Source organism: Chionomys nivalis, chromosome 16, assembly GCF_950005125.1.
Source record: "Chionomys nivalis chromosome 16, mChiNiv1.1, whole genome shotgun sequence".
In the NCBI taxonomy this organism is placed as follows: domain Eukaryota; kingdom Metazoa; phylum Chordata; class Mammalia; order Rodentia; family Cricetidae; genus Chionomys; species Chionomys nivalis.
In genome coordinates, this window is record NC_080101.1 from 46,751,845 (window position 1) to 46,768,266 (window position 16,422).

The window sequence follows — 16,422 nt, forward strand, 5'->3', positions numbered from 1 at the left end:
CATCCAAGCCCGGATCCCTGCTCTGTCACTGGCTTTGGGTCAGAAAGCAGGTATCAGGCAAACAGGCCTCTGAGAAGTGAAGGCAGGCACCAATGAGAGAACACACAGAGTGTTTCTGCACAGCTCTGGGAAGAAGCCAGCACTCAATGAATATAAAGTATAAGCTATATTCATATTAAGATGATAACGATAAACATTAAATACTTTAAGCACATAGACTTATATACTTTTAATTTTTAAGACCAGATTTCTTTTTCATGGTCACACATTTAATGCTGAAAACCACCATGTATGTAAGGACTTCAGAACCAACTGCACATTTGCAAGATTTCAAAATAGTCTTAGAACTTTAAAATGAGTAAGTAGTACAGGCTTGCTATGAAAAAGTGACATCAACTCTATAAGTATGAAATCCATCACCAGTATCTTCCCTTCAAGCAATTCTTACAACCCAGGCTCACAGAATTAATGTTCATTCTGATGATTTAATGATTAAATAAGAGATGCAAAACCCTTTGAGACAGGATTGTTGCTGTCGGGCTGGGACATATGCTACTTAACACTCGGGCCTTGAGCTTAGCTGTGTACATGAGATTCTGAGTTCCCTACCAATGAGCTGGGAGACAGGGAAGGAAACACGGCACTTTTGTGCACGCTTCCTTCAAAGTGCAGCTGTAAAATCCCATCATGGTTAATCTCAGCTGCTCCTGTTGCAGGAGGTCCTTCCGCTCCCCCAGCCAATAGCCTCCGAGATACCAGCCCATTGGGGCGTGGTCTCTCTCCCTTTAAAAAAGCGGCCACTTCCCTCCTCGCCCTCTCTTCCTGCTCCGCTCTGGCGACTAGACTCCCTTCCTGATTGCGCAGAGGGCTGTTGTCTGGGACAGTGATTTGTACGTTTTTCCCCCTTTAAATAAATAACCATTCTATTAATCATAATTCCAAACTGGTGTGGGATTGCTTGTGACTTACGCCTTCATGTTCCAGCTCTGCCGAGTCCAGAAGAGCGACACCGTTCCGTATCAACCAGATCCGTATCAACCCCCCCTTTATGAATGAAGTTATCAAGATATCGAGAATACTCACTTCTTCCAAGTCTGAGACAAGGCAATGAAAACCGATGGTTCTTAAATGCAGATGTCTGAGAACATTCTGGAAACTAGAGTGACATTTCCCAGTGCATCAACAAGGCCGAGCTCATCTCCACAAGAACCAGCTGGTAAGGGACTAATACTAAGAGGGGTAGGAACTTGGGTCACCGGCAGGAAAAAAGAACACAGTTTGTGTTGTGCGCACGCATGAACGTGCACGAGTGTGCTGCCGTGTGCACCTTTAGCACCTGTACCAGTCTTGCCAGCCTTGTTTCAATGACAGCTCTGTGAATTCAAGAGATACTGTCTTTGAAAGAAGCAGGTGTGATTTCAAGACAAATATGTGGGAGTCAACTTAGAAACTTCCAAGTATTGCCTTGGTCTATAATGGCACAGGCAGCGTAGGCTGGATGTTAACATCTGAATAACACACTACATTAGAGAAGACAGATGCCTGGGCAGACCAATCAATCACCCACACAAGCTAGCCTGGGAACAGGAAGGTAATGATGGGCAGTAGGACGGCGAGGAGGAGAGCAAAGACAGACGGATAGGTGAGGAAAGTGCCCAGCAAACATCAGGGCTTAAGAGGCAGAAAGCACCAGCAGCTGCTAAATACAGCAGACGCCCTCGTACAGCTGCTGCACGCAGAAGCCAAGTTAGCCTAAGACAATGAAACCAGCCTGATTCGAACTGGAAAGCCCAAGGCACACAGAGACACAGATGTTTTTCATATCATGTAAGTATGCAGCAAACAATCTAAGCCTAACACAGCCTTGCTACAATAGTAGGAAACAACCCAAAGCCAATATACCTGAGGAACTATGGGAAAGAATTTTGTGTGTTCCAACAGGCCGTTGTAATAAAGACAATGTAAAAGGCTCAACTCAAAAGAAAAGCAGCAAGTATGTGAACTTGGGTGAAGCTAATAAAGACTATCTCTGGGGAACTGTAAATAAGACCCTCTAACTCTAATTGGTAGAAGACACATAGCTCCAGTCAATTCAACACAATAAAAACACCTCCAGTATCGAACATGAGCAGGAGCAGCTGGCGAGGAGGAAAGCCTAAAGCCGAGAGCTTCTGCTCCCCAGCACTGTGGAGGGCGGTATCGAAGGCAAAAGAACAGAGCTGGAGATAATGGGGAAGACGTTTGCCTGGGCTGAAATAGCACTGTGAGGCACGAGGAAAAGTGCCAATAACTGCATTCGTGCAGACATGGAAACAGTAAGGACGCATTCCATGTGTTACAGCGTCCAGACAGTGCAGAAACCACAGCCCCTGGCTGGTGACGTCAATGGGCTTTGGCAAATCCCAAGGAGAGAACAGTCAAGCTGTCAACTTCCATTATGATTTAACAAGCACGCCAGAATCTAAGTCGAACAGGTTTGTAAGAGTATTATTTGAGGTCTTGGGAAACAACACTAGGGCCTTGTACAAGCTAGCGAAAGTTCTACCAATGAGCTACGTCCTCACGGACATTTCTTAAGGAACAAAGGAAAGGGAGGCTGGATTTCAAGCAAACAAAGGGTCATCTGGTATATGTGTGTACACGCTTCTCCCTCCTACCTTCCCCCCTCCTGGTGTGTGTGTGTGTGTGTGTGAGAGAGAGAGAGTGGAGGGGAGGGGTCAGATGCCATCCTCAATGGCTCTCCACTTTTTTGTTTTATTTTTGGTCATGGTGATGTTGAACACAGGGCCTCCCGCACATGAGGTGCACACTACCACCACACTACCACCAGTCCTCCCAATGTTATTTTTGAGATAGGGTCTCTTGCTGAACCTAGAGCTCACCCATTTACTCGAATGGTTGAGCAGCAAGCTCTAGGGTCCTCTTGTCTCCTTAGTTCTGGGATCTGAGACTTGCTCGCCCCCACCTGGCTCTTTACGAGGGTGCTAAGGATCTAAAGTCATGATTACAGGCGAGCGCGGAACTGAGACATGTCCTTGACACACAAACACAAATCAACATGAAATTCAGTTATATTATCATGTCCAGTGAATTGAGGAGACCAGCTACATACGGCCAATAGAACACGGGGGAAATAAAACCTCTGTAGTTACTCGGGACTTTGGCTCCAGTCTACTGAATTTAGAAGAAGGAAACGGAAATGACCTTTCTTCTTGGTCATCTCTCTGGTTTTTTGCTTTGTTTTTTGTTTTTAAGCAGAAGCCTGAAAACACCTAGGAGGGAGGCTGTCACAATTTAGAGCAAGCATGCTGAGGACAAGCCAGGGGGACATGTTGGGGAGCCGCGAGCTCCAGGCCACTGTCACCCAGCACTGATGCCGGTTCCATTGCCACCTCCCCACGTTCTCTCCAGCATCAATAGTGACTCACTCACGAAAGCCGCCTTTCCTTAAGCTTATGCAAACACATATAACAGACACCTTCCGAGCTCCAACAGACAAAGATCATAAAATGCAAAGACTGCTGCAGAAAACCTCGAGAGAGAGGTGTCTGGGGAAACTTTTAGATTTTGACATGAAGACATTACTAAAAGCTTCTCTGTGACATTGCCGTTTAAACAAAGATCGACTTAAAATGACAGATGTCAGCCAGCAAAGCAGATTGCTACTGCGAAGGTGCCACGCTGGTCCTACCTGCAGATTCCAGATCTTTGGGAGGCATGTCTTGGCAGAGGACCTCAATTGTGACAGTCACTCTGCTCCGTGGCCATGAACTAAAAAAATTCAAAGTCTCTTCAAATTTAAATTCTCCCAGTACTTTACAAATAACTGTAGGGCTGGTTTAATGTAACTTAATTAACAAATACATGATCTGAATATAAGCCTATGACTTTAGATAAAGGACTAATTTAATTATATCACATTTTTCTCTCTAAATGATTCAGTAACGCCATCATTTAGGGCACTGGTATTGCAAGTCAGGCAAACGTGGATTCCTCTGATGGACTTATACATTTCTAATTATCCCTTTGCGTACACTTCTGGTTCTGGCGGTGAAGTCTGACGGAAGACGTTGGGAGTTCGTACCGCATTAGTGCATCGTCCCCAGGGTCTGGAAGAGCTCTAACTTCCAGCCTGGGCTCGGTTCATTGTTTGCTGAACTTCCTCAGTCAGAAAGGAACCTGTTTGTTTAGTACGGGTGATTATTTATTACAGTTAATAAGCTTCTGTGCTCAACTGATTTCCTTTCCTTTTCTGGGGATAGAGCGGAGGTGAGACAAGGCCTCAGAGAGCCCAGGCAGCCTCTTTTGGCATGCATCTGAAGCTGGCCTTGAACCCCTGAACTTTCTGTCTCTGCCTTTCAATTGCTAGGACTATAGGTATTTTACTGTTATTGATTTTCTTCTTCTTCTTCTTCTTTTTTTTTTAACCTCCCAGCCTTCACCTTCAGGAAGATTTATTTATTTATTTATTTTTGAGACAGGGCCTTGCTATGCAACCCAGGCTGGCCTCAAATTGGCCTCTTGCCTTCATTTCCTGAGTGCTAGGATCACAGACATAAGCCACCACACCCAGCAAGAAAGTCTCTTCAAAGTAAAAAAATAATGCTGGGTAGGAAGACCTATAGCAAATCCTACTGTGGGAGCGAGGATTACAGTAAGAGGGAAGCCAAGACACTGCAGGGGAAGTACTGTCCAGTTAAGATTAGCTGTGAGGCACTTTAAAATTTAGGAGCCTCTAACCATTCCCCCAACTCGTAGCTATCTGGCTTAAACTGGCTGACAGGAAAATTAGCCTTCAGAAGGTGAACCCAAGTAGGGTTTATAATGAGCCATACACAGAAGAAAAGCTCAACATTGCAATGTCTGGATGTCTCATTCTAGGAAAATCTAGTAAGAAAATTTACTTAACGCAGAGGAAAATATATAATATACAAGTTAAAAATAATTGCAGCACCTGAAAAGCAATCAGCAGATGGAGGCACAGCACAGAAAATATAAAATTACAGACCAGACCAGCTCCCACGTCTGCTAACACTGCTGTCCTCCAGCTCCCGTGTCTGCTAACACTGCCGTTCTCCAGCTCCCGTGTCTGCTAAGACTGCTGTGCTCCAGCTCCCGTGTCTGCTAACACTACCGTCCTCCAGCTCCCACGTCTGTAACACTGCCGTCCTCCAACTCCTGTGTCTGCTAACACTGCCGTCCTCCAGCTCCCGCGTCTGCTAACACTGCTGTCCTCCAGCTCCTGTGCTCAGCTAACACACCGTTGTCCTTAGCCTGTTGGTGATTCTTTCTCGTATCTTACCTTCTCCTTGTTGAGAAGACCTGATGCTAAGCAGAGAACACGGGAGACAGAAACCCTAACAGGGGACGGTAGAAAAATACAGAAGACCTAAAAACTGGTCATCGATGAAGGCCCAGGAAGGCCAAAGAAGAGATAAACATGATTGCAACTTAAGAACACAAAAATACCAAAAAAAAATAAAAAAATAAAAATAAAAATTGCCGGGCGGTGGTGGCGCACGCCTTTAATCCCAGCACTTGGGAGGAAGAGGTAGGCGGATCTCTGTGAGTTCGAGACCAGCCTGGTCTACAAGAGCTAGTTCCAGGACAGGCTCCAAAGCCACAGAGAAACCCTGTCTCGAAAAACCAAAAAAAAAAAAAAAAAAAAAAACACACAAAAATACACAGGACTTATTAATGGGCTAAATTTAAATAGAAAAGGGAAAAACAGTCAAGAATTTTGCAGCAGGGAAATAACAGAGTTAGGACAAAAGTAAAGAGGTGCACAGAAAGGTAGGTTAAGCTGCAGACAGAAAATTCTAGCTGCAATGAATATGGCACACCTACACCTACATGCAGAATTTAAATAATCCAGCTAATTTTATTTCAGCATGCGAGTCTTTATGTCATTGTAAAAGTAGTATTATTTTAAGTTATACATGTAAGAGAAAAGAAGTATTATAGTCTTTTTAAAGGTTTTGGGTATTCCTGAAGGATACCTACCCTGCAAAGGCAACTACGGGCAGGTGCCTTTACCAAGTCCAAGACCCCAGGCAGTGAGTAAGCAGACAGCCGCAGGTGTTGAGCAGAAGAGGACTTTGCCTCCACAGAACTAAACCAGGCACTTCCGCCCTGTATGAAGAGACGAAACCTCTACGAGGAAGAACCCTGGGAAATCATGGCTAGCCCTGAAGGCTGCGGCAGTTCAGGCTTGGTGGGAATACATGCAGGCCTAACAGTTATACACTTCACTACCGTCCAATCTGGCGATCTTTAACTCCTAAGAGGAATATGTAACAATCTATAAATTCATCTCCACCACCAGCACTTTAGTCTGTTCTTCTCTCGGTTTTAGATTATATCTCATTTCTTCCTAGTTTCCTAATAATGTAAGAATTTCCTACCAAAAATAAATAAATAAATAAATAAATAAATAAATAAATAAGTAAAGAAAGAAAGAAAGAAAGAAAGAAAGAAAGAAAGAAAGAAAGAAAGAAAGAAAGAAAGAAAGAAAAGAAAAAGAAAGAAAGTCAGGTGGCGGTGGTGGAGCACGCCTTTAATCCCAGTACTCAGGAGGCAGAGGCAGGATCTCTATGAGTTCAAGGCTAGCCTGATCTACAAGAGCTAGTTCCAGGATAGGCTCCAAAGCTACAGAGAAAATTCTATCACGAAAAATCAAACAACAACAACAAAAAGGAATTCCAACTATCCTACACCATCCTTCCCCACCAAATGTACTATTTTGCCTCCTATTTGAAACTTCCAACATCCTTTATCTTATTTCCCAGATCCTCTCTTTTACTAAATTTAGTGAAACTCTGGGGCGTATGAGAGAGAAGACCCTTAAGCCAATGTATGAAGGACAGATACCACCAACAGTCTGAGGACCCTCAGATTTTACAGAGTCTTTAGAGGTTTGAAAAGACTGTTAGTTTTTAAGCAGTTCAAACTTCAGATCAAAAAAATGGAACCAAGCAAATTAATTTTATAAAGCAAAAAATCTTTTTAAAAGCAAATGCAACATTCTTCCTGGAGTGTCAGTCAATAATAAAATCTTTAATGCCACCAACAAACAAGAATGCGCCCAGTGAAGGCACCAGAAATAACTCAGCAGCAAGCCGTTATCTGCAGGAACTAGCTGCACTGACCAGTCCCAGCAGGGAGCAGAGAAGCCCGGTCCTATAGACACGTTTCCTTGCAGCTCTCTAGAATTTAGTCTTTATATTGACTACCCACAACTTTTCTCCTCTATTCTTACTAATGCAATGAGCCACACTGACTTTCTGCAATGCTTAAAGCGATCTTACATTTCTGGAGAAATCTATCAGTCTTCCGGCACGTTACGGACTAACCTGACCTGCTCTTTGGAATGCTGTCTCAGGCAGGTGTGACGACTATTCTTTCATATCCATGTAGGCAGTATCCAGGTATGCTGGCCTTGAATAACTCTAAATGCATCCTGCTTCCTCTACTTTGACTTTATTTTTCGTGGTACTTCCCAGCTAAGGTCCTTCCTTTCTCTTCTAGCGTCTTGACTCCTTTCCTCAGCAGGCCCCCACCTCAGAGCCCCTCCTGTCAGCCTCTCGTGTAAACAGTACTGCTACCCCAGCCTCAGGATGCCCAGAAGGCAATGGGGCTGCTTTGTACCCCACATAGCTGCTGCTCCAGCTGGAGAGGATGGATTCAAAAAGAAAATGAAAGATTTCATTACTGGCAAACTGAAACTGCCCCTTTGCAGGTTATGTTTTGACTCTTTTACTATTTTTCCTGTTTTCTCTTTGACTTTCCACCTGAGCACGCTTTTCTTTCGGTGGTACTCTGCTTTAGGCTTAAACTACTTCTAGAACAAGTAGTTCTGAGTCAGTTGTTACAGCAGGAAGAAGGGGCCCTTTGCAGCAGCCCCAGTGTCCTGTGCACTGCTCCTGCGTGTGCCAAGACCGAAAGGCCGCTCAGGCTTTTGCCAGCATCTTCTCTTGGGACAGATGCTACAGACCACAACCACCCTGACATAGCCCGTGCTTGGCACATTGCAGTCAGGACTCATTTCTAACCTTAAGAAGTACTTTGGGGAGTCACTCAACCACAGATGTTTCACCAGCTGTGCCTGCCCCCATGCACACCCGGCAGAAGCATGAAGACCTGCTTCTGCCCCTACACCAGGGAGTGTCCAGTGAAACCTGGTCACCTTCTCCTCTGCTTTCTCAGAACCAGCACATGACCCTTCAGGGGAGATGACTAACAACGCCAGGCCCGTCCTTCCACCTCTCCACCTCATTTATATTCTAAATTATTTGGGATGTCTTTTATATTCTGTCAAGTTTGGTTTCATTATTTTAGAGTGTTAATTTACGTTACCAAACATAACCAAAAGCTGAATGAGCCCAAAACCAGACTTAACACCTTCAGTATTTAAGAGCTTTGTCACTTGCTTTATTTCCTTCTCTCCACTATGATCTACACACACACACACACACACACACGCACACACATGCATATACACGCACGCGCACGTGCGCACACACATTTATTTTTAAAATGTCATTCTATGAGCATTTTAAAACTAACCAAAAAGATAACTTCATTCAACTTCTAAAATACATTACAAAATGTTATTTGCATAAAATATGTTGATGCTGTCTCAGTAATGAAGAAAATTAGTAACAAAAACACCTAAAACCTAATTTAGCTGGAAACACAGCTCGGTTGGTGGAGTGCTTGCTTGGCATGCATGAAGCCTTAGGTGTGATCTCCAGCACCGCAAAGAACAGGCATAGTAGCTCACACCTATAATCTAATACTCAGGAGGGAGGTGGGGGCAGAAAAATCAGAAGTTCCAGATCATCTCGGACTACACAGTGAGTACGAGGCCAGCCTGGGCTACAGGAAACACTGAATCAACAAACAAAGTTGTAAGTATTACGCTCTTCTAGTTATCTCTATTTCTCAACATTACCTAGAAATACAGTATAATTTATGAAATTATGCTTTTAAAAAGTCAGAATATAATACAGCACTTTTTTCTCCCTTGTATTCTTTTTCCCTAAGAAAATTAAATGCTACGAACACCAAAAGTTTAGTTTTGTGAACAGGAGAGAAATACATACAGTGGAAAACACGGAAGTCGATATAAGGGTGCGAACCTCTTCTTTCTGCTTCAAATCCTGCTCGGCTCCTTACGCGGACATCGCCTGGCAAAGTCAAAAACAAACGTTAGTTCATTAGAAAGCTGTTTCTCATGTACAGACAGAACCAGGTGGGATTCTACTCCTGGGTGTGCCCCAGCCAGGGGAGGTAGGCGACATGTATGTGGAAATGCCACAGTGAAACCCATGACTGCATGCTAAAAAATAAACCAAACAATAAGCTGAATGAATGGTTAAGAACTGACTTTCTCGGAGGAGGTAATAAAATTTCAGTATTGATTTGTAAGACTGCATTAGGAAAGTTCTAAAAATTTCATTCCTTAATAATAATCTATATTTTAAAGGTCATTTTATTACTTTGATGGGATTAAACCAATAACCATAAAGTGCCATAAAAACAAAATCTGTTTCACAGAAGAAAATCCTAGAACAAAACTTTAGAAAGTCACAGCAAAGAAGCAGGCATCCACCATGCCTGCTCTGCCTAGTCCGGTACACTGGGCCGACCACAGAGACGATGGATGCTCTGCCTAGCCCGGTACACTGGGTCAACCACAGAGAGGAGAGATGCTCTGCCTAGCCAGGTATACTGGGCCGACCACAGAGACGATGGATGCTCTGCCTAGCCCGGTACACTGGGCTGACCACAGAGAGGAGAGATGCTCTGCCTAGCCAGGTACACTGGGCTGACCACAGAGAGGAGAGATGCTCTGCCTAGCCAGGTATACTGGGCCGACCACAGAGAGGAGAGATGCTCTGCCTAGCCCGGTACACTGGGCTGACCACAGAGAGGAGAGATGCTCTGCCTAGCCAGGTACACTGGGCTGACCACAGAGACGATGGATGCTCTGCCTAGCCCGGTACACTGGGCTGACCACGGAGAGGATGGACACAGGAACCACATTACTCTCAAGCAGCCTGCAATTTCACAGTGCACAAACTCCCACTGGACTCTGCAATTAGAAATCTCTCTTCTCACCTAGGGTTTTATTGAAAATGGAGACTGCACTTTGGTTTCCCAGCTGCCCAGGCCTAAATGATCACACAAAAACTGCATTAATTACAACACTGTTTGGCCAATGACTCAGGCATATTCCTAGCTAGCTTTTACATCTTAAATTAACCCATTTCTATTAACCTATGTATCACCATGAAGCTGTGGCCCACTGGTAAGGTTCCGGCGTCCTTCTCCTTCAGAGGTTACATGGCACTGGACGGCCCCACCTACTCTACCTCTGTTGGGATTTCCCACCTGGCTTTATTCTGCCCTGCCATAGGCCAAAGCAGCTTCTTTATTAACCAATGGTGATAAAACATATTCACAGCATACAGAGGAGAATCCCACATCATTTTAGCAAGTTCTTAAACTTTTGTTTTTATCTGTTTGATGTTGTTCTTACATAAACCCACGTGATTTTCAGGTAATTTAGCAACCAATTACCAGGTACTCTTTGTATCATAGGCACTGTTAAATTCTGCAGTCAAATCCAAATAAGAAGAACCTTAGTTCCCATTCTGTGGAAGCAGAAATTGGGTTCTGGTGGATCAAATCACATTTCTATGTCTCAAGTTGGTGCGCAGGACAAGTAGTACTTAAACCCACAGTTCCAAAGCAGCACTTTTCTATTAATGCTGTCTGCAGCGACCATGTTCACAACAGAGGAGAACCTCGTAGGAGCTTCAGCCTCCCCCCCTCTTACTTCGAGCTCCTGAGACACTGACTTCCTCGGAGGATCGCCCTTCATCAACTGTGATCCGTCTTTATCTACTGAGGCCTCTTTTGTATAGGGAGTCCTCAGTATGACAAAGGTCTGCTGAGTGCATGTCAGACCCAGCACACACCAGTGCACGAAGTTTACCTTCCCAGGGCTGAACAAATGAAACAAACGCATAACTGCTTTCCATGGAGGAGGGTGAGAAGCTATAAAGTGAGCTAGGAGGAATGGGGAATGAAGAGATGGGGTGGAATAGTGTCGTAGGGGAGTCCTCCCTGAAGAGCTGTCTAGACAGGGACCTGAGGCCATCAGAGGAAAGTGGCTTCCAAGCACAAGGACGAGCAAGCATGAACGCCCTAAGCCAGAAGCACACTTGGCATGTTCACAGACGAGTAAAATCACCAGTATGATGGGCGTGCTGGGAAAGGGAACCTGGGAAAAGTGGGGTCAAAGAGGCATCAGGCTGGGTCACACTGGACACTGGGACCTAACACGCCAGTTTTGGCTGTTACTCTAAGGTCAAAGGTCCTCAGAGTACTCTGAACACACAGTTAAGATGACTTGAGGTGAAAAAGGTTCACGTTGGCTGTGCAGACCACAGTTCAGGAAGACCAATTAAGGAACAAGTTCAAGAAGCAAGACAATAACCAGGGTTTAGAGTGGTGATGTGATCAGGATGGTGTGATGCCAGTTTTTTTTTTTTTTTTTTTTTTTTTTTATGGTACCTGCACTTGTCAATGAACTAGACAAGGAGTATGCCAGAAACAGGAGTCAAGAATGACCACATTCTGAGAGACTGGAGGTGATACCTATTGAGATGACGAGACTACAGATGTGGAAAACAAATCTTCCCAGGCCTGTTAGAAGTCTGAGGTATCCATCATACACCCATCAGGAAGCACCCATAGAAACAGGGTAAACACATCTAGAACTTTGCTTTAGAGGTGAAAGAACCATAAACATCTTTTTTAAGAGGCAGGGGAAGAGGGAATGAGGAACACACACCTGCTGTAGTAGGATAGAATGAAAGTGGGTAAGACACACAAAATACAAAGCAAATTAAAGAGGAAGGAGTTAAGAGCAAAAACAGAACTTGGGGATACATTTAGGCTTAAGAGTATAAAAAGTTAGTGAAGGAACCAAAGGAAGAACAGAGGTAGATAAGCTATAACAATTAGCTCAGTATCTTAAAGCTGGAGGGAGAATTCTAAACATGAGGAGAAAAGACAGGACCAACTCCTCAAAGACAAGCAAATACGCCTACTGGGATATCACTGTGCATGTTTAATAGTGTGATGTGAAGAGCAAGGGATGTGTTTGGTGACAAGGATGCCGGCAAAGGCAGGAGGGAAAAATGAGCATACACACGCAGCCAGTTACACGGACGTGTGAAACGCGTTAACGCATAAGAGCATAAGAAGCGTAAGCACCAAGCTCTCAGTAGACTCCCCTGGCCCAGAATACAATGAAGACTGCCTCACAGCAATGGCTCAGGCTCGTCCTTGTCCATGCTGACAGCATGTCTTTATTTAGCAGCTCTAGAAACCCATTTTCCATGAAGAATGCTCTAGAACAGTTCAAAGCTGTACACTAAAAATACGGTCCCATTAAACCAGACTTCTACATTGTCTTAACTGTAAGACGCCCCTATTTATTCATCACATTCAGTACTAGTTTTCAGATGCTCGGCTTCAATTTCTGCTATAAAAAGTAATGAAAAGGCTACATAATGAGAGATATCTCATCCCAAATAGTACGACAACAAAATTAACTGGCACTGATACAAACTGTGCTTACCGAGCATACGAATATATAACGCAGTCTGGTCAGAACTGTCATAGGAAATAGCTCCACGTCTCTGCAAAAAAAAAAAAGGATACAGTTTAGCATATGATAATAAAATGTGATCTAAAACTTAATTCAGTAATCATGCATTTATTATTTATTACATATTATTTGCAAAGCATTCTGAAAAAAAAAAAGGTTGACTACCCAAAAATCTGCTCTGGAAATGTCCCGCTGGAGGAAAGACAATACAGTACAGCGTGGCTAAGAACTACCATAAGATATGGCCACAAGAGCAAAGGGTTTGAGACTGACACACAGTTGATTTTTTGGGGGGCTGTGGGATGCCGAGGATGGAACCCAGAGACTTTGGCATGCTAGGAAAGCATTCTATCACTGAGCTGTATCTCCAGTCCTATAAAAGTTGGTTTCTTAAAAAAACAACCACAAGTTACCCAATGGGAAAGAGTGGAGAAAGGGCTGCTGCCATTCCAGGTGCCTCTCCAAGCTCCAGGACTTCATATACTCGAAGAGTGATTATTTCAGGTCCCACTCACAGGTCCTCCAATGGCTCCCCACTGCACTGGAAATGAGTTCCAACCCACATTCTAGGGTTTATAGCCTCTAAGACCTGCTCTCAACGCTCTTGTCCTTCACAGCTGTGACCACTCTGATTCGATCACGCTGCCCTTACTTTTCTCACCGTGCCCAACGTCGGCCTTCTCATGTGCTGCTCCCTGATATCCTGAAGCCCTGCCATTCCTGCTTCGTATCTCTGAGGCCTGAATGAACATTCCCAGGCAAACCCTGGCTACCAAAGCTGCAGCCATCTGAGAACCACGCTCTCCTCTTACAGTGGCCCACAGCACTGGCACCATTAGCTGCTGCATTCAAAGCAACGAATTTTATTGATTGGTTTAAAACAACAACAACAACAACAACAACAACAACTCAGTTGGGTATGGTGGCACACACCTTCAATCCCAGCACTTAGGAATCAGAGGCAGCTTAGTTTCCATTTGACTAGTATTATCCTATTTGCTTTGTATTAAAATAGAAATTCCACAGGAGCTGGAACCTTATCTGTATCATTTACCATTGTATCCTGGCCTCTAAAAGAGGACTTACCATTTAGTAAATAAATAAATGAACAAACAAATAATACTTTGTCAACAAATGCACTTGTTGCAAATAAAACTTATGAACTGAGGAATAAATAAACAGTTACTGACAGAATTGAACAAATGAATACACTTCAAAACCTGGAAGGTGCAACTGACCAGTCCTCTGATCATCATCTAAGTTCTGTGCCAGCAAACACCTAAATCATTGCTGGCTATTCCATATCCAGACCAACATTCAGAACAGTGCCTGGTACACCAAAAACAGGGAAGGAGCTGGTGAGATGGCTCAGTAGGTCAAGGTGCTTGTTGCCAATCCTGACAGCCTGAGTTCAGTCTCCTAGACTCACATGGCAGGAAGAGAGAATGATTCCTGCAAAGTGTTCTCTGACCTCGACAGGCATGCTGCAGTCTGTGAGTTCACACACACACACACACACACACACACACACACACACACACTTGGTCATAATACATTGGGAAAAAAAATCAACTGTTTGTTTGAGACAGGGTCTTACTATGAAGCACTGGCTGCCCTGGAACTGCTTTGTAGACCTGGCTGGCTTCGAACTCAAAGAGATCTGCCTGCATCTACCTCCTGAGCATTGCACTGGGATTGAAGGTGTGGACCACCATGCCTGTTTTTTTTTTTTTTTTTTTTAAAGCAATCAATAAAATTAGTTCCTTTAAATAAAATTAGTTCCTTTAAAGGCAGCAGTAATTAGAGCCAGTGCCATGGACACTGTACAAGGACCTGAGGAGATGGCTGAGGGCGGGGTAAATACTATTTAATATATACACTAACACCTCCCCAAAGCAGAAAGGAGAGCTGTTCAACATCATCAACAAAAGAAGTGTACACTGAAGTCATGTGATCAAAGTTCTACTCATCAGAATAATGATCTAGCCCACAAAACTTTGGCTGAGAGTTCTAGGTACTTAACACGTATGTTTCTACAAATCTTCGGGGAGGTAAGAATATTGGCTTAAAAAATAATTTAAAAAATTTACTTAAGTGATTAAACAGAATTGGTATGCAAACCACTCCCACAAATATTATGGGTTTTTTTTTTTTTTTTGGTGTGTGTGAATGTGTAGAGGCTGGAGGCCAGTCTCCAGTGCCTGTATCTCAGGCATCATTCACTCTGTTTGTGGAACAGTCTCTCCCTTGACCTAGAACACACCAAGTGGGCTAGACTAAAGGCCAGAGAGTCCCAGGGATCTGCCTTTCTGGTCCTCGGGGTTGGAACTACAAGCATGCACCAACAAGCCTGGAGCCTAGGCGGGCTCTGAGGACTGAGCAGGTAGCTCCTCAGGCTTGGCCACAACCGCTTCACCAGCTGGGCTAGCACCTCTGTCCCAAGTTATGTTCTTAGTGCTACTATCACTTCGGGGGTGGGAAGCTAAAACCTTGCATGACTTAATCTTCTTAAAAAGCCCATGAAATGTAGAACAAACCTTTCAACCAAAATTAAAGTCTATCAATATTTATTGTCTCCAAGGATACAGAGGGACAAAGGTAGAATGGAAGGAACCTTTTAATACATAACTTTGTGCCCTTTAAATCTTATAGCATGTATAGCTATTACATTTCACAAAGTAAATAAAATAAAATGTGGGAATCATCTTTAAAAAAACCTACAAAGAAAATATGATCTCAAACAGCAAGGAATAATGCATACAGAACACATTCCTGGCCGCGCGGCAACAATGTCTGAAGCAGCTGCTGTCCCGCAGCGAGCGAGGCATTCTAGAGTTAAGACGCCACTCAACAGGATTACAGTCATCTCCACACGCTCAGTTTACGAGGTTACTGGCCTTACTGGCAGGCTAAGGGTCAGTCAAGCAGTCTGGGAAAAGGTGGTAATATTTCTTTATTGGCTAAAACCCATTAATGAAACCACAGGCATCAAAATGTAATAATGTATCATAGCCATACCCATCAACAAAAACTTGGTGAAATGGCCGGTTAAAATGAAGTTTGAAGTGCTACTGTCTACGAGTTCTCTGGTAGGGGTGTTCAGGGTTGCCACTGCGTTTCCTGCAGGGTGCATACCTATCCAAACAGCCACTTCCTAAAACCTAATCGACGACATCACACAAAGAGGGCGAAGACGCTTGTCAAGTCTGCGGTCAGACATGTTAAAGCGAGGTGACAAACACAACCTGGAGTGCCACTCACCCACGCACAATGATATACTGTACAGTATATTATACCGTACAGTAAACATTTCAGGCTCATACACGGACGCACTAGACATAAAAATGCCAGGGCCTCTACTAATTTGGGCAAAAAGGGTAAAATTTAATGTACCTCAATGAAGTATAGAGTGACAATTACATAATAAATAAAATATTCAATTCGTACTTACTTAGGGCTAGTCTATAAATAGCCAAAGAGCTATCCTGAATCCTAAGATACAGCACCTACTAAATAAATCCAAACAAAACTATTTTTTTTAAAAAAGTATGGACTTTTAAAATAAGTATCTGAACCCACCAATGAATACAATCACACATCAACTTCCTGATAAATTACATTTAACATGAATACCATCAGGTTCTCTCCATAAGCAATCTAGGTGATCTAAAGTAACTCACTTTGGGAAATGAGTTGCACCATAAACTATATTCCATGTAAGAGTGTCACTTTCAAAA

General features: G+C 43.6%; 1 protein-coding gene across 4 annotated transcripts in view; it reads right to left on the reverse strand.

The window, feature by feature from the left end:
* Pde7a (phosphodiesterase 7A) overlaps positions 1–16,422 on the reverse strand; it is a 91,882-nt gene that overhangs the window by 27,402 nt on the left and 48,058 nt on the right. For all 4 annotated transcript variants that reach the window (XR_009058423.1, XR_009058425.1, XR_009058424.1 and 1 more), the window contains exons 2-3: positions 12,656–12,716; positions 9,105–9,188 (exon numbers count right to left, since the gene is read on the reverse strand). Coding sequence is in view for 1 of the 4 variants with exons in the window: in XM_057791018.1 (XP_057647001.1) it covers positions 9,105–9,188; positions 12,656–12,716 (145 nt within the window). In the remaining 3 variants the exon portion in view is untranslated. The remainder of the gene's footprint in view (positions 1–9,104; positions 9,189–12,655; positions 12,717–16,422) is intronic.